Raw genomic sequence first — 17,936 nt, 5'->3', positions numbered from 1 at the left:
TATGTCTGTATTGCCTTATAGTGTGAGGATAACTCTTCTTTTTCTTTCCCTTTTGATCTGCACACCCAAGCAATAATATCTAGGAAGAATAGGAATGAAGAGGGCATTGCTTTTAGTTTAAACTATGAACTTATCTTGCAAAGGAAATGGGCAACAGTGTTGTTAAATTGATAAGTTTTTACAATATAATCTTTTGGATGGAATGTGCCTTTAACTGTGGGTTTGTTTGTTTGGGAGACTGTTTTGTTTTTTTGTTTGGAGTTTTTATTTTTGGAAGGAGGGTAGTGTGTTTGTGGTGGTTTTTTTAAATAAGGCCAAGGGTATTTTGTTTCTTATGTAACGTGGTTCAGCTCTTGTCTTTGGAAATAATCTTCACAATTAAAAAAAAAGAATTGCCAAAGCTGAGTGGTGTCCTTGCTCATTTCAACAGGTCATTTCTAACAGTGCCATTCCAGAAGGCACCACCAGTGGTGGCCGGTTTAAACTTGACATTCTGAAAAACAAGGCAAAGAAATCCTTGACTAGCTCTCTGGAAAATATCTTCTCAAGGGTAAGTTTAACAACTCATTATCATCAGCTGTCCCAGATATCCTTGACAGTAAAAACCTATCAGATTTTTCTTTGTTTTGTCCTCAATATGATAAATGCTTAATGAAGCAATATCCCTGTTGTGAAATCTGAGAGTTACAGCTGGGTTGATTGTGATTTAACTGTACTAGAAAGTTTACTGTAAGGCCACACATATTGAGGGGGGGAAAAGGACAAATTTCAGAATAATGAACATTCATTGTAGGTGGCAAGTGAGCTAGCTGAGTATTGTTGCATGTGTTGCTTCAGAATAGATTTCAATCAGAATGGTTGTATTATCCCATAAAGAGACATGTTACTAGTTTTGTGAAGTGTAAATTAATGTGCCTGCATTTATGGGAAATCTCTCTATTCAGAGAAGCAATACCTTCCAGCTCATAGCTGAGGTTGCTCATATTAGGCACTAAGACTCTTCAGAAACTAGTAACAAAGTTCTTTTTGCAGGGAAAAAAAAAAAAAGCAATAGTCTTAAAAAGTGAGTTGCTTAATTTTAATGTTCCTAGCTAGATATGATGTGAAATCACAGATAATCACTGAGACTCTCTTACATTAAGTATTCTTTTGGTAAAGAACTCTGAATGGCAAATTTTGCTTAGTGTCCTCTGCTCAGAAGGGTGAGTCAGAGAAGAGGCATATAGAGAAGTACCTGAAGAAGGCTGTGTGTGTCATTACAGAGGAAATGTGATGAGCTGACTACAGGATAATTGATAATTTGGACCAGTGACATTAAGTTCCTTCTGCTAGTAAATTCGAAAGTACTAAATTGCGCTTGTCCTGCATTTTACATGGACATGTCATAAAGTAACCTACAAATGTAGGATGCCATGGATGTTCCCTGTAAAGGAAACAGAATACTCTTAACCAGAGAGAATTCTTAGAACTTACAGGTAGGTGTCAATTTGATCTAGGACTGAAACTAGCATTAAACTCTCCTGGTCAAATTTGACCTCTCTTGTATAGCAGATTTTACAGACTAGGAACTTGGTCTGAATATGGAGAGAGAGAGAAAGGTGACTGTATGTAAAAGAGAGCAAAAGAGTGATGGCAGTCAGAAAATTCGGGTAATTTCAGCAGTTTAGAATATCATCAAATGGTGACAGCTACAATTATGCCTTTGATGTGTCTGGTTTCTTTTCCACATCTAAGGGACACATGACTGGCAAGTGATCTAACTCTAGTGGTGGGTCACTAACGCTGTGGTGACTGTGAAATAAGTCATCACTGAAATAAAGCTTTTACAGCCATGCTGGCACTCCAGTCATGCCAAGGAATAGTCATTTGGATGAAATACATTATTAAATTGAAAAATCTCTGAAGGGAAATTTCTTATAAATAGATGTTAGGGGGTTTTTGGTATAGTATGTTTCTTCTCACTAGGGCCACTGAGATATGTTGCATGTTATAATAAAAGGCTATACCACAGCCCATGATTGAATTTGAGAGAAGGGGACATCTGAATCTGAGCTATGGCCATTTCAAGTTTGCTGTTTATGAAGTGGATTTGTGATGGTGGGAAAGGTCATCTCATCTTTACCTTGACAGTGCAATAGATCAGGAACAGCAGTATGTTGCAGTGAGTCATGATACACATAGGGGCTCATCCTTGCAGATCCACCTAAAGGTTACACAATACAAGACCAAGAAAAATTACTTGGAGTGCAGCTCAACCACGAATTATTTGTTTAAAGCTGGTACATACAAGTGTTTGTGTGCAGGCGTGCTGTGTGTTATGTGCATACATGTGGTACACAAGGACTGTTTCAGTAGTTCTTATTCTTCTTCAGGCTATTACAGCAAGCCTCACATATCATGGTTAATTCTTAAAGGTGTTAAAGCACTAAATACCTATTGGTGTGGTGGGTTTTCCCCTCCTTAAGCCAGGTGCAGATGGTATTGATTCAATATAGCTAATTATGCTATATTGAATAATATAGCATATGCTATATTCAATATAGCATATATAGCTAATATGCTATATTGAATAAGTTGCCATCTTTATTTAAAAGTACATTTAGTAACAGAGACACCAAGAAAGAACTTAAATTAGTTTTGTTTTTATTTTTTTAAGTGGCATTCAGCATCTTTTTATAGATAAAACTTTTAAAATAAAAGTTAGAAGTCAGTGTAAGTTGGGGAGAGTCTTAGCCTCAGTGTTATGAAAGTTAGAAAGAAAGAAGTATGTAGTAACCAGTAACTAGGAACAATTTAAGTGGATGGCTTCTTAGCTAGATAAATAGCATCAAGTGATATTTTAAGCCACTCACTACTTGCTTTAGGAAACATGTGTGTTTCTGTGCTGTGGCTTCACATCGTCCCAGAGGAATGTCACTTCTTCACTTGTTTGTTTTGCTGGACTCATCTTGTTTTTGTGAGGTTTGAACCAAAAACAGCCTTCCTAATGAGGTACCTCAGAGAATAAATATAACCTTTCTTTGACCTCTTGAACAGATTTCGTCCACTCCATGCTGCACTAACCTCTTCTGTTGTTGTTCTTTCTTAAGCAAAAAGTCCTTCCTAAAGTGCCAAAAGTGTGCCTTTTCAAAGGTAGTGAGAAACTTCCAACTTATACTTTGCTCTTGGTTATTTGGGAGATTCAGTGAAGAGATGCTTCAGGCAGAGTATTTATTGGTAATGCATTTAAGTGGGATAATGTACTTAAAGGGCACTCTAAGTCTTGAAAATAACTTTTACTGGAAAAAAGTAGGCTGAATAAATTCTGGTGATGTTGACAAAACTTTCCCTGGAGTTGCAAGCATACCAAGAGGAGCTCTGTCTGAAGTTTTCCTAAAACCTAGGCTATTCTTCTCCTGATGAAGTACTGAAAGCAACTTGTTGCAGCAGTCAGAAGTGTCCAACGGCAAACATAATCAGGGAGTTAACATTAGGAGTGAAAGCTAGTCAAAAGTGTTGTGTATCTATTGCCTTTTCTTGTGAAACTAAAGGACTGTTAAAAATTCAGCAAAGATCCTTTAGCATAAATTTCTAGCACATTTGCATCAGGTTTATCTGCATTATAAATGAAAAGTCTTGTCTGGTGCTATTTGGCTGGATTTGCTGCCAAGAGAGTGTTTCTCCCTGGTTTTAGTACTTTTACTCCTTTTTCCCGGGTGGACTTAATTTGTCTGAAATGTTCAGATATTGATAAACTGTATCTCATGGGACTGTAGTGTGTCAGAGGCATCCATCAGGAGCAGTGCTTGCACAGTACTGAAGTCTGGAGCTTTTTGAACTCAGCTGTTTAAGCCGACTTAGCTTTTTTGCCTCAGAAGTGTCAGGAAATACTCACTTGCCTCAAACAATGGAGTGCAGGGTTAAAACTCCTGGGAGCAATGTGGGAGAAGATGCATTTTGGCCAGGTAAAGATATCCCTTTCTTGTAAAGTCCAGTGCTTGACCCATGATCTTTGGTCTTATGTCAGACGTGTCACATGCCTGAACTGTCCTGTATTCACCTGTGCTGGTGTTGCCATCTTTGCCTAACCTTCAGAAAAAGAGGAGGAAGACCAGATTAACTTTCTTGCCTTTTTTCTCACAGGGAGCCAACAGAATGCGAGGCCGCCTGGGAAGCGTGGACAGCTTTGAGCGCTGCAGCAGCCTGGCTTCTGACAGAGTACGTAAGGAGCTCAGCTCAAACTGGCACTTTCATACACAGCTGTCAATGGAGCGTAAAGCACTCTGCTTTAATTTGAAGGAAGTAGAACAAAGCACATCAACTTACAAAATTCAAAGATGTTTCCAGTGGGAGGCAGAGGGCTTAAGAAAGCTGGGCTTTATGCATACTCGAAGCTTCAGCTTTAGTCTGATTGCCAGTCCTTTTTTCCTACACTTCCCTTGCTTTTACAAAAAACAAGGAATTTCTGGTTTCTGCCTTGTTTTAGTGAAGTAATTAAGTAAGGTCATGTCTCAACAAAAGGAAGTGCTCTGAAGGTGAAGAATCCTTTCTGTAAGTAATAGTTGCTTTAGGGAAGTAAGAATTTTTGACCTAAGCCCAGCTGTTGGGGATGCTGTATGGTAGCAAGAGGGCGGAACTCTGTTCACTTTCTTTTTATTTCCTGTTTTTAAAGTTTTACCTCGCATGAGGGCTGGTTGCTGGTGTTCCCAGGAGGTGAAGATTCTGTTATGGTTTTCCTGCTACAGTTACTCATAAACTGGCTGTGTAATAACAGTCTCTCTTCCAGGATGTCGCTGTGACGATACAGGAAGTATGCTCGCGATATGTCGAGGAAACTAGCTAAAAGCAGTTTAGCCTTTTCCATTCCTGTGTTTTCCTGAAAGAGACAGAAGTCTGGTAGCTGGAATGCCAGTCTGTGTGAGAGGATGCCTGGAGTAATTAGTATGTTGTTCGTGTTGCGTATACGGTTGTATTCCTCCCTCCGCTTTCACTTTTTGGAAGAAGGACGCTGCTGGTTTGAGTGAACTCTCAAAGGATGTCTGCTTTGGGTGATAATTAGCATACAATAGGCCGTGACCCAGAAGGGGGAGAGGCTTTGGTGCCCTGGTGCTGGCTGCCTGTGGGTTAGGTGAGAGCTCTCATAGGGCACAGAGCCTCAGGCCTTACTCCGCCAGCACTTCCTTTCAGGACACTTCTCCGGGCGATTCCCCACCAGCTACTCCTCCAGCGTCTCCCGTGTCCTCGGCCTGGCAGACGTTTCCCGAGGAAGGCTCGGACTCGCCTCAGTTCAGGAGGCGCGCACACACCTTCAGCCACCCGCCCAGCAGTGCCAGACGGAGGATAACTTTCCAGAACGGGAGGTCGCAGAGCGCCCGCTCCCCGCTGCTGCGGCAGAACGGCGTGGATGCGCCCAGGTGAGTCCGGGCACGCCATGCCACCCGCCCGCCGTCCCCTGCCCGCCCGGGGCTCCAGCCTCACCCGCCTCCCTCCTTGGGGAGGCTGCAGCAGCCCCGCTTCTGAAAAAGTACGTGAGGAGCTTAGTTCAGGTGGGTTTCTGCACTTCTGCAGGGTTGGTCTGTTCATTTATTTATTTATTTTCAGCCTGTCTTCTCTGCCTCGGAGAAGTTTGGTGCTTTGCAGTAGCTTCATAGTCCCTGAATTAGTGGTAGGGGAGGCATCAATCCATCAAACTGATGATTCAGCCAGATGCCCGCACCAATCTGTTTATTTATTTATTTGAGCCTTTTTGGCAGGCTTGTTAGTCAGACCTTTTGGAAAACAGGCTCTCAGTGCTTTGAGTGGCAGAGATGGCAGCCTGAAACTTTTATGCCAGGATGAAAAAGGCACTAACAGCTTCAAATGTCTGTAGCTGTGTTAGTCAAATCTCACAGAGAGTACGTCCAGCATTAAAACTGGTGAGGAGTCTTGCAAAAGGACATCAGGATTAGACACATCCACTGAACTCTGAGGCCTGTGATTTCCCTATTTGCCCTTCTCCAGAGCTTCCCTCTCTCTGTAGCTTCCCTCTGTAACTTCTTTCTGCTTCCTTTTTGGAGATTCTCCAGCTATTAACATATGGAACACTGTTCCTTCAGGAGTTCCCTCACTCAGCAGAAGATGCCCCCACAGTTCATTGTGGGCCTCTTTGGTTGTGCCTTCTTTTTCTCCTCTGTGCTGGCTGCCTGCAGTAAGTGACTATACAAACTCCAAGCCCTTTACAAAACTCAGGTCCAGATGAGCTGAATTTTTTGCTGTTGGAGGATCACATTCTCCAACCTGTTGTCTCTTTCAGTGCTTGGCTGTAATTCTGTTGTTTGTGGGCTCTTTCTAAAAATGGCTCTAAATAGTAATTTGTCACCTATTTGATGTCTACATTAAAATATCAGTGTGAAGACTGTACCAGCTACTGGAGGAGGGCAACAAATTTTATTCTGTTTTAAGAGAATGGAAGGGAGTGAAGGGTAAGAAAGTAGCCTTTGTTACACTGTGTTTCTAGAGAGATAAATAATGTGTTTTTTACTGAGATTAACTTTTTTCCCCACTGACTGTGTTGTATGCAAACAGGAAACCCTGACAGTTCAAAGTGAAGGACTTGCTGACTGTATTACTTTGTAATAACTTGTAAGAAGTCGCTGATGAGTGGCATCAGCAGATTTTTAGTCAAAACAGTTTGTAGCAGCATGGTTCTAGGCTAGGATTTTTCATTCTTTCCTTTTGAGGATTAGTCATAAATGTTAAGCAAAAGAAACTGAAGTAATTTTATGTCCCCTCCAATACTTGTCACTACTACTAAATAATGTTTAACTGTGGAGTAGAACTACCTTTCTTAATTTAATTACTTCACAAAAATTTATCCAGAAGGGCTGCATTTACATAATCTCTACATCCTAATGTGTTGTTTACAAAAGTAAAAGAAAACTGAAGGAGAAGGAACAATGCGGTTTATATCATTGGAAGAAGGTTTCTAAGGATATTTTCTGAATGTTTAAGAGAGTCTTCTTTTGAATATGCTTTGGGAATAAATAAAGCTAAAGAAATAAGGTGGTCTCCCTGTTCTGCAATGTCATTGGAAAGTTTTTTAATAGAAATCAGCTGTAGCAGCAAAATCGATATCCCCAGGGAACCTGCCCAAGAATGTACGTGGTACATTTTGTCTTCTGGGAAACAACGTTAATGTAAGCCCAGATGAGGTGTTTGGCCAGTGTCTCTAATCTGGTGGTTTTGTTGTTGTATCCAAATCCGTGCTGACCCATCTGCTGTGTTCTCTTGTTGCCTGCACAGTCCTGTGGTCGGGGTTCGGCGCGCTCTCAGTGAGAGTGAATCTGCGTCACCTGGTCTCCCCTCCTCTCTCTCTGCCCCTTCTTTCCTGAAAACCTTTTACCAGGGCTCGGGAAGGTTGCTCCAGCCCTCAGAAAGTGACCTCTCCAAGAGGTGAGAGCGTTGTCTCCTGCCTAGTTCTCCAGTGCCACTAGCTTAACAGCAGGATTCCCAGTGGAATGCAGCACATGGCATCTCTCCCACTTCGCCTTGTGCTCCTGCATTTCTAACAGACTTCCGTGATGCAAATGGGCAAACAGGCTTTTGGATCAAAAAGCCTGTTAAAACTAGAGGCTTCTATGCTGACGTCAAGTAGCTGTCCCCTATTTCTGTTGCAGTGTTGCAAATCTGCTGCATTGGTTTGTCACATGAAATGCAATGGATTTTAGGAGTGTTATGCCAATTTAATGCTTTCTCTGCTGAATGCAAACCAGCATGTGTTGCCATGATCACTGGCATGTGAAAATAAGAAAAGAGCAATGTGAAAAGTGTACAGTACTAATGTGGGATGCCTGTGCATGAGGAAGGGGAAGCACTAAGTTAACTGGGTGATACTAACTGTGAGATGTTTAGAGAGAATTAACAAATAACTTCCAGCTGAAGAGGATTTGGGAAGAAGCAAAGGTATGAAACGTGGCAAGAAACCCCCCAAACCCGTCTCTTACGGACTACCTCTAATTTGGGTTCCAGTCCAACTTTGTTTCTGTGTTCCCTTTAGATAGCAGAGTTGGTCCAAGCTGAACCAATGCCCAGCTCAGTTTGGCAGGCAATGGACAACACTAAACTCAGCTTTCCGGGTTTGGGGAGTGAAAGATTGAGTATTTTATGAAAACTGTATTTTAATGACAAACAGAAATTCCTGAGATACTGCTTTTGGAATTGGTTATGCAGGCAGTTCAATGTGCTATGTTTCATTGTAGTGGAGTTTTGAACTCTTGGGATGGGGAGATCTTCAAGGGGTAATTCCCAGAAGACTACCATATTTCTACTAAGGTCTACAGTATGCACATTTCTGATACCATTTGATCTTTAATTTGTGTGGAGACTCTTGTGAAAATGGGATCTCTCTAGCTACAGGTCTTTCTGGGAGCAAGTGGGCCTGAGCTGTCATGGTGAGGGAATTGCAATAGCAAGAGTACACTGGTAGCATCTAGTTGGGTTTATGAAGGGAATGCAACAGATATGGTTAGAAAGAAGTACTGCGTGAATAATGCTGGTGTGATAAAGGTCACTGAGGTAATCCATCACCTCAACTGGCTAATGGAGAATGAAATATATTGTCCAACTGACAGTGGCCAAAACTTGCAAATGTGTGTTATGCCATCAGGTTTAGGAATAAGAGGAAGTTCCGATTTTTTACAGTGTGTCTTTTCTTGTGGATTTCTTCTTTGGTTCGTTGGGGTTTTTCCTTTCGATTCTTTTTCTCAGAGAGGACCACCATCTATGCCAATAGGATCACTGTGAGGTGTTCTTGGCATTCTCATGTGAGTGGTGTATGATAGGTTGGAATTTAGCACGGTGTCGGTGCTTTGCAATCTGCAGACTATAAACTGTTTGACTGTTAGGAACCCTAATTAAAACTTCAGTGCATTTTCCAGAATAATCCTGGTTACTATGCATTCATGAAGTGTGGAATTCCTATTGCACAGGAGAAAAATTCAGTAGAGTCTCACTTCTTTATCATATAGCTTTGAGATTGCACATGATGCAGCAGGCACCTTTTCTTGGTGTTTGGCAAACTTCAATGTGCAAGAGCAGGGACAATTTCAGTTGGAATTCATTTTATAAAGATTTTTTTGAATTGTAGCAGTCAGATGGGCTTATGCAAAGAGTATGTTATAGAATGGCATGGGATTTTTTGTTGTTTTTTTTGGTTGGTTTTTTGTTTTCATTTGTTTTTTAGCATTTTTTTATTGAATCAGAGAATGATTTGGGTTAGAAGGGACCATAAGATCATTTAGTTACAGCCCCCCTAAGAAATCAGCAGTATAGTGAATTTTGGCATCAACATAATATTTATAGGTGCCTTCAGAATGTTTTTATGGCATTGTCAATATATTTCTCTGGAGAGAAGGCTGGGATGAAAATGGCCTCCACATAATCTTGACTTTTGACAAGTGTGTTGCGCAGCATTGAACAGAATTGCAGATAAGAATTAAAAAATCTGGTCAACATAAAGGTAAACAAGGCTTTTAATATAAACACAAAAGCAGCACTTTTAAAAATGGAACAATCTTCAGTGTAGATTTGACTAGCCCACAATTTCTCTGTTCATTGTGTTGTTGTGCAAGGATAATTTAAGCTGAATTTGAACAGATTCCTTTTTTAAAAATAGCTTCATGTCTCATAAAGGAAGTAAAATACTTGAGAATATTCTTTAAATAAAATAGCAGAAAGTAATTATTCAGAATAAAAATATATGACAGGAGTGAGAACCAGTAGAGGGATGTAAGCTGATAGAAACTGGTTTTTCTTCTTCCCAGATGGGAGGAATGCTTCATGTAGTAGTCTTACGTGTAGGTTTCTGCCAGCTTAAGTGCTGGGAAGTTGAATTCTGTACTTGATCTGGGGAATTTTGTACCATCTCAGCCTCCAAATTGTAAAGTAGGTTGCATTTATTCAGTTGCTACTTAGAGCAATCAAGAAGAGATACTGAAATGAAAGCAAAATTGGAAAAAGTACAAGTCTTAGCATGAGCAACAACAGTATTTATTCACAAGTCATTTGGCTTTCATGGAATCAAGATCAAAATAATTCAGGTAAGTATTATGTAAAGAGTTCACAAGAAATGGGGAGGTAAAACTGTGTTTTTTAAAATATCAATCTTTGGGAGCATGTTAAAGTACAGTTCTGGGAAGAGAATTAGATAGTTAAAACCAAGAAATGAGAATATTTGTAATCTGAAAAGATTTTTGAGATTTCTTCTTTCTTTCCTTTTTATTTTCTTCCCCTGAAGTAGCTGTCTCATCTTCATGCTGTGCATTACCTGACAGAATAGTGAATGGGTGAAACTGAGTTGGTTACCTGAGATAAAACCTTACATGATCAGTACTCTGTACTCTCGAGTACTTGGGATATTGCTTCAAATAGCTTAAGGGTGAAAGTAGAGACTGAAATATTTGAGGCATTATGCTGAATTTACAGCTGCGCACTTTTTACTGTATACAAGCTGATAAATGTGTTTTGGTTTCTGTATTGGCTCAGAAGTGTAGGGTAAGTAGCCCTGCAGAGAACCATTATTCTCCAGACTGACTTGTGATGCATAGGTGTTAAATACAGAATATTACATTGTTATCTTTTTACAGTGCTGCTTCCATTTGGTGACCTTGCAGTATGTTTCCCTTGTAGATAGGAAGATGTCCACCTAAGATGTCTGTGTAGGTGGTAGTGAAAACTCTGCTCTGCTTTTCGGTGGCAATGACTGAGCTTTCTTTAAGAAGTTGTTTTTCCTGTTTTGGAGATGCATTGGCTTAGTCTCTCCGCTCACATTAATAAACTTCTTCATTCTGTGGGAGCTGATAGCTATTTTTTTTTCTTTGCCTCCACCCTGTTTAGAGAAACTGTTTTTTTTTACCAACCTCCTGAATCTTTTCATTAGGGTAGGAGACACTACCATTTTACTCTGACTTCTTCCTGCTTTTGCTCTGTAGGGTATTTTTTCACACCTTCAGATCTGATACTAAGCTAGGAGTTGTCTGTCTTCAAATGAGGAAACCCTCTTAGCTCCCTTTCTACCCTCCTTTTGTAAGTCTTGGTGTTTCCTGGGTTACTATGACAAGGTGTGTTTCTGAGCGTTGCAAAAGTTTTCCTCTAATCACTTACTGGACAGCTCTTTGAAAGAGAAGGTGATTAGTATTAGTTGCTTAAAGTGACAGGGGATTTTTGTGGAGGGAGAATTTAACAGGAGAAATACAGGTCTTCAGAACAGTATGATTTGCATGCTTCACGAGGTAGCGTATGTGATTAGTTCATCCCAATGTAAACTCCATGACTCAGACGTTGTAAACGGGTTAGTTTCACACCCTAAACCAGCCACCTTCTTATTCTGACTTTTCTGAGAATTTTGCTATGGTAAATTGAACACTATTCCTAGGACTATCTAGAAGCACAGTAGCTGAATGTAGATTTTTGTACATAGCAGTAGAACAGAACTTTTCATTCCCTTGTTACATAGCATCTGTTTAGTAAGCCCTGGAATGACTCAGTTTTTGTGTTATAACATGTGATGATATGTAAAACTTGAAATAGTAAGAAGTAGCTCTGTTACATTTATTTATAGAAGCATAAGTTAGAATTATATATATGCAAACAGTATCCCATTTCCAAGAGCTGTTAGACTGAAATACCTTTGAAAAACAGCACCTACAGGTTCAGAATGAGTGTTACAGTCTAAGTAGTCTGTGTTTGGCTACCACAAGCAGTGGTAATCATCACCAAAGACACAGAGTTTGACAAAGAAGATTGTCACAATTGCTGTTTAGGTGAGTGCAACTCGGGGATCCACTGAGACCACCCACCAATAGTGTGATGCTACAGGGAGCTGGGGCACTACAGAAGCTAAATCAGGAGTGGAGGACAGTTCAGACAATGTGTCATTCAGGGCTCCCAGCTGGTAGAGCTGTTCTTAGAGGAGAGCAGGGGTTGGTGCCTTGTGCTGGGTAGGTGTCTTTGAAGTGATGGCTATTTCTCTGCCAGGGTACAGAAGGAGGGTCTGATACCTTGGTATGGTAGTGAGTCTGGTTGTCACTCAGGCTTACAAGTATCAGGGAGCTGTTGTAGATCATTAGTGTAGTGACTGCTTTGGTGACCAAAAAGGCCAGTCCTAGCTTGGTGAATTCAGCACATTCATTGAGCACAGAGTTTTAGTTATGAAGTGCTGATTAAGATAGTGTAGCTGGTAGACTGGTGTAGCTGAAACTTCATAGTCCTCCCTTGCAGATCTCTCCTGTGCAAGCCAGATGTGGAGGGATGGACTCCAGTTGCAAACTGCCATCACCTGCAACTGCCCTCCCACCAAAAACATAGCAAACATGCTGGGCTTTCCTTTCATCTGACTTTTTAGGATCGTTGCACTATAGCATTGAAATTTGTTACAGGATGAAGTTTAAGTGTAGCTACTGTTTTGATATAGCAGTTTTCCCTGTGATGAAGGTGAGTGAAGCTGTAGAAACAGCTCCCTCTGTTTGATGCTCTCTGCCTAAAAGCTTGTAATTGTGCCTTGTGCTGTTGGCGTTACATGGAAGGATTAGTGGCAGATAAACAATGTGCCCATTTCTATACAATATTTGTGCACCTCATTTACTACCACAAATGCAAAATTCTGAAATGTTTCTGAAATTGGATCAAGTACTTATAAAAGCTAAAGTTTTCCTCTGGCCGTAGCCAGTAGAAGGGTGTATTTGGTGTGTCCTCCCTGTAAAGCTTTCCTGTATCCTTTCCTTGTTTCTTCCAGCAGCATAAGATGCTATTAAAATTAATTTGTAATTATATTTCTACGTGGCAGCGGGGGAGAAGATCTGCCCTCTCTTTGCAGGGTCTTTGTTCCTACAGCTGATGAAACATGAGGACATATGTCCCCATTTATCCAAGTGAAGCATCCACTTCTTGAAGCTTAGGAAAGAGACTGTATGAGAAGGCAGAACATTGTCTCCAATGGAACATTCACCAGTGAGCTCAGCAGGACATTTAAAATGGCACTAAATGGAGTCTTGTGCTCCCCTGGAGCACCATCTCTGCTTTTAGGGGTGTTACATCAGATCGCTCCCAGAAGACTGATGTATAGCAAAACAAAACCCATTGCTGTCAAAGTTAGAGGCAAAGTATTACCATGTTTCTCTCTTAGCTTCTCAAAAAGTTAAGCTTTTATTCTGAGCTTCCAGCTGAGCCCTGTATGAATGCTGTGAATGCTTCCCGGTGGTATATAGTGCAAACTTCACGGCACTGTGCACAAGAAAACAACTGGGCACTTCAGCATTCAAGGTGAAGCTCCCACACAGCACGCTTTGCCTTCCTAAGCTTCCCCACAAATGCTCCTGCAGGTTTGGTTATACATTAGACAGAGTTAATAAAGGGGTTTTTTTCCCCTACAAGGAATACTGACTTTAAATACCCCATCTGTTTTTTCTTTCCTTCAGTGATGGGGAGGGAAAGAAAAGAACATCAACCTTCTGCAGCAGTGAATCTCTAAATGCTGCGGGGGCCACGCTCACACCTCGCCGCATCTCCTGGCGGCGGAGAATATTCCTGCAGGTAGCTTCACCTATGAATAAATCTCCTTCCAAGATGCAGCATCCAGGTCTGTGTGTGCTTTTAAAGAAAATAAACAAGCAGTTGTTACTTAATACTGTAGTGAACTGCAACATGTGATAATATGACAGGGAGAAGGGAGTGAGTGTGGTACAATTCATGCTAGAACCTTGCCAGAGAGCGGTTGTGCTCATTTGGCTTTAGACTATTTAGGTTTTTGTTGCTTTGAAGAGAGAATTTTGGCATCAAAATCAAATGAATTGCAATCTGCCATAGCTACTGTAGCAAATGAAACTAAGACAGGTCTCTTGCTGAAAAAGATAATATTTTTAACAGTTAGGAAATTTTTACCCTGACCTGTGTTCATAATAGTAGTGTTTGGTAAGTTTTATATCTTGTCCTTATTGTGCACATAGCAACTGTTGATTGTGTTAATACAACTCTGTGTTACAACTTTAAGCCATTTAAGGTAGAAACTCCTGAAATAGCTGAAATCATGCTATTCATAAAGTCCCATTTGGCAGAAATCAAAACCATAGGCAAATGGTAAGCTCTATATTTAGTGACCACAAAGTGCCATGGCACTCTCTGTAGTCCAGGTTAGCAGATGGAAAAAGTAGCCTTAATGTAGAACCCATGGTAAATCATAGCAGTAAACAAGCTCAACTGTAAAGGAGGCTTTATGGATAAATGTCTTGTGGTAACTGGAAGGAGCTGGCAGGGGAAGGGTTTGAAATACTGGGTGACCCTTTATCTAACTCTACTTAATTTAAATATAACTTTATTAATGTAAACAAAACACTTAAAAATAATTCTCTACTGTTGCACTGCCTTTTCTCTGGTTTTGGAATCAGCAAGTCACTGCTGAATGTGAAAGACAGCTATTTTTGTTCTGCTATGACATAAGATTTTCATGATATGTCAAACAATCTGAGTTTGCTGTAATAGCTTTCTGATTCTTTGCAGATGGTCATGATGGAAGTGAATTGCTACCCTTATCCCCTCTTGCTCCACCCCTGGAGGAAGACCCTCTTGTTCTAGTATTGCAAAATGAGGATGGTCCAGATAAAACTGGAGAGAGGAGAAACTCAGAAGAGCTACAAAGTCTCTGGAGAAAAGCCATCCATCAACAAATTCTTTTACTTCGAATGGAAAAAGAAAACCAGAAGCTGGAAGGTTAGCTATTTAGAAAATACCCCTAAAAGCTGTTGCAGATTCTGCTGCCTGAGGATGAAAATTGTTCTGGTGTTGGGCGCCTCAAACAGAGATGTGGTTCTGTAATTTTTTTAGTCAACAGTACTAGGAAAAAACCTGTGTTTTCCTAGTCCTGTCTCCCACTCAACCAGGTTCTCTGTCTACCTGACTTTAAATGAGTAGTCTTAGTGACAGAAGAAAGTGATAAATTTTCCTTTTTGGTAGCTTGTTAGACAAAAGATGCTACAGTCTGTGTTCTATCTGTCTGAGTCTAGGAGTTCTAATTGAAGTGGAGTGAGGAGAACAGGTGCTGTGTGAACACTTAGATATAGTAAACCTTACCCTTTCTGTCTCGTTTCAGTCCTTTGCAGCTCATGGCCTTTCTCTCCAGGCTTTTTGTTCTTCATTAACCACATCACAGTGGTAATTTATTAATGCTTGAATCCAAATATGATTTTTGAGCAACTGGCTCTTGAGGTATGTCAGAAAGTTCTGGGTTTTTTTGGAACATGAGCACTGTACATTGAAAATAGAGTGCTGTTAGTGAGGGATCTAAAGTTGAGCATTCTGATTGTCAACTGCCTCAGCTTCTGGCTAGGATATTTTATTAAGGCTGGTCAAGACTCACACAAATAAAACATGAGATGCAATGTCTATCCTAGCATAAATAATTCTTCAGTATAATAGACTAACAAGCTTTTGGTGCAAGTTGTAAATTCCAAGTGTCCTCTCTACAGCTGCTGCCTTCATCTTCTCCTTTATGCTGTATAACCCATATGGTAGTCTGATTCTTCACACTACCATACTACTTCAAACATAATGATCTTGTTAGGATCAGTTAACTCTTTTTCCTTCTTTAGGCTAGCTTACTGGGAAGGCAGGGAGAGGAAGGAAAAGCATCAGGACAGAAGTCTTTCCATGTCCCTACAAGTGTACATCCTTGAATGTTTTTCCTACACTTTTAGCATATTTCTTGGTGCTGTTTCTCTCTACAGTTTGTCTCCCTCTTGACACACAGTTCTGTGGAAACTCCTAGATTCATGGGGAACATCTAGAGAGAACTTCAGCTGAAATCTTCATTTCATAAACCATTTTAGCAAATAGTCTATTTTTGTGAGGTGAGGAAGCTGGAGATCTGTTGTGGTGACTAATTTAATGTTATTCCCTCTGATATTTCAAACTGCTGGGGGATAAACTCTTTGCTATACTTACCCTGTGTTGCTGAGGGTATTGACAACTGTTAAATCACTCCAGTTCCTTAAGACTCAGTTTCAAGTTGCTTCCATTCTGTAGCAGTTATGTAGAAATCAAGTTCTTCCTACCTGATAATTCATGGTGAAAACAGGAGTGTTGGCAGTGGAGATGCCAAACTGGCACACATTTGCCAGCCAGCGTTCTTGGTTCATGCTCTCAGGAGCATGTCTCCATTCTTGTATTCAGGTTCATGAGTACCCCTGCTGAAACTGCTGCTCTTGCTAGTTAGAATTCATCATCTTATTTTCAAAGGGTGGAAAGTAAATTGTTCTAACTCCTATCTCTAGGTTTCCTTCCTGTGGGCTGTTATAACATGGGCCATTTTATGGACAGGACATGGGCAGAGCTGATACATTCCAAACAAGTGTAGGTTCAGCTGGTTCTTTGCATCCTAGCCTACAATTAAATGTACATCTCAGAAAAGGGAAATGTAGTAACACAAATGCAGAAATTTCTTTACTTGAAGCCAGGTTCCTAGCTGTGAATTTATTATCAGTATGTATTAGACTGGTTTAAGACTGAAATTGCTGTGAAACTGTTTCTAGTGGATTTCTGTTAATCATTTGTTGACTTCTATGTACAAAATATTAATAGAACCTCTTTTCCTATTCCTTCTGCTGTCGAGGAGACTTGAATGCTATTAGTTCTTTATTTTACAGAAGGTAAGTTCTGTCAATTGCACAAACTTGCTTTCTTTATCTTTTCCTGTCTGTTTTTCAGGGAAGCTAGAAGATCCTTTTTCCAGTAGGTCACCTAGAAATATAAGAGTTGCAAAAAGTAGCAGGTCACCTAGCAATGATTAGGAAAAATGTTAACAAGGATGGTTGAAAACAACGAAGGATGGGGTAGTAGGGAGGGCACGTATGATCAGATCAACAGGCAAACTTGCTGGCTTTCACTAGGGCTAACTGCACAGTTAATGTAGGAGTTTGTTGTCACACTGAAATGTGTTACTGCTGTCTTGGATCTGTTGCGTGCTGCTTACAAGAGTGAGAATTCTTGGGTGAAATCATACAGCAGTGGGGCAGCATTTGAAATTGCCCCAGCTGAACTGCAAATTCCTGTGGTAAGATCACACTCCCTTTTTTATGGCAGAAGTGCACTGCACTTTGCATAATACCTCTTCTGCAGGGGCCCCTGTAGTCTTGAATGGGTAAGATCTCAGAGGTGTAACATTGGGCTGTTGGAAATAATTTGTCATTTTTGGAGTGGGCTAGGCAATGGTCATGTGGATTGATCCAGTATTGACTCTAGCTGAAGTGAGATGAGTAGGTGAAGGAACAGATGGTCTTGTGTTGCAGGATGTATAAAAATGTGAGCGAGAGTTTGCTTTCACCTAGAGGTGATGGTGGGAAAGGGGATACATTTGTAAGAGAAAGGGGGCTTCTGCAAGAAGTAGTGTGCACAGATCAAGGTGAATTTGGGATAAACTCAATTGCAGCTCAGAGGTGATGTTGTGAAATGTACAGTTCACTCCAGTGACAGTTAAACAAATCTCTCTAAATTAAGACATATTCAAGTCTTGGTTTTAGTTTTTTTGTACCAGTAGTTAGAGGAACTGGAGTGTTTTTCTGCATGTGCATCATGAAGAATAAAATACCCAGAGTTAATTTCTTAATAATGGAAATGAAAGCTGCTTCTCCATGAAATGCCAGGGTGACAATGCACCTTTATTTCAGAAGTAGCTTAATAAAGACCTTGTACCAGGTAGTCCTATGCAGCAAAGCTTTTAAGTTTATAACAGCTAGAGTTCTGAGCTTCAGCACAAAAGTGTCTTTCTGGATATGGTTCCTGCTGGCTCATTCTGTTTGCACTAGTCCGCCTGATGAAGCCAGTGCCAAGAGCTCTTCTCACTCTCTTAAGGGACATGTAAGAACTGGAATCAGTGTGACTGCAGTTCAGAAGACTTGCCTAGCTTGCTTGCCTAAATCTCTAATACAAACATT

The 17,936-nt window shown here is 40.6% G+C and overlaps 1 protein-coding gene across 6 annotated transcripts in view; it reads left to right on the top strand.

Moving 5' to 3' along the window:
- The window catches only part of TBC1D4 (TBC1 domain family member 4), a 99,169-nt gene that overhangs the window by 67,444 nt on the left and 13,789 nt on the right, over positions 1-17,936 (top strand). For 2 of the 6 annotated variants that reach the window (XM_038128869.1, XM_038129211.1), the window contains exons 8-14: positions 431-550; positions 4,123-4,197; positions 5,167-5,393; positions 7,261-7,410; positions 13,431-13,591; positions 14,509-14,718; positions 16,650-16,652. In XM_038128869.1, coding sequence (XP_037984797.1) covers positions 431-550; positions 4,123-4,197; positions 5,167-5,393; positions 7,261-7,410; positions 13,431-13,591; positions 14,509-14,718; positions 16,650-16,652 — 946 coding nt within the window. Of the gene's footprint in view, positions 1-430; positions 551-4,122; positions 4,198-5,166; positions 5,394-7,260; positions 7,411-13,430; positions 13,592-14,508; positions 14,719-16,649; positions 16,653-17,936 lie in introns of those variants that run through there. The other 4 variants (XM_038129042.1, XM_038128961.1, XM_038129134.1 and 1 more) reach the window with 4 other exon arrangements.

Source organism: Motacilla alba, chromosome 1 (genome assembly GCF_015832195.1).
Source record: "Motacilla alba alba isolate MOTALB_02 chromosome 1, Motacilla_alba_V1.0_pri, whole genome shotgun sequence".
Lineage (NCBI taxonomy): Eukaryota > Metazoa > Chordata > Aves > Passeriformes > Motacillidae > Motacilla > Motacilla alba.
Note: the sequence above shows the minus strand (reverse complement) of the source record. Positions and strands in the feature narration are given on the sequence as shown.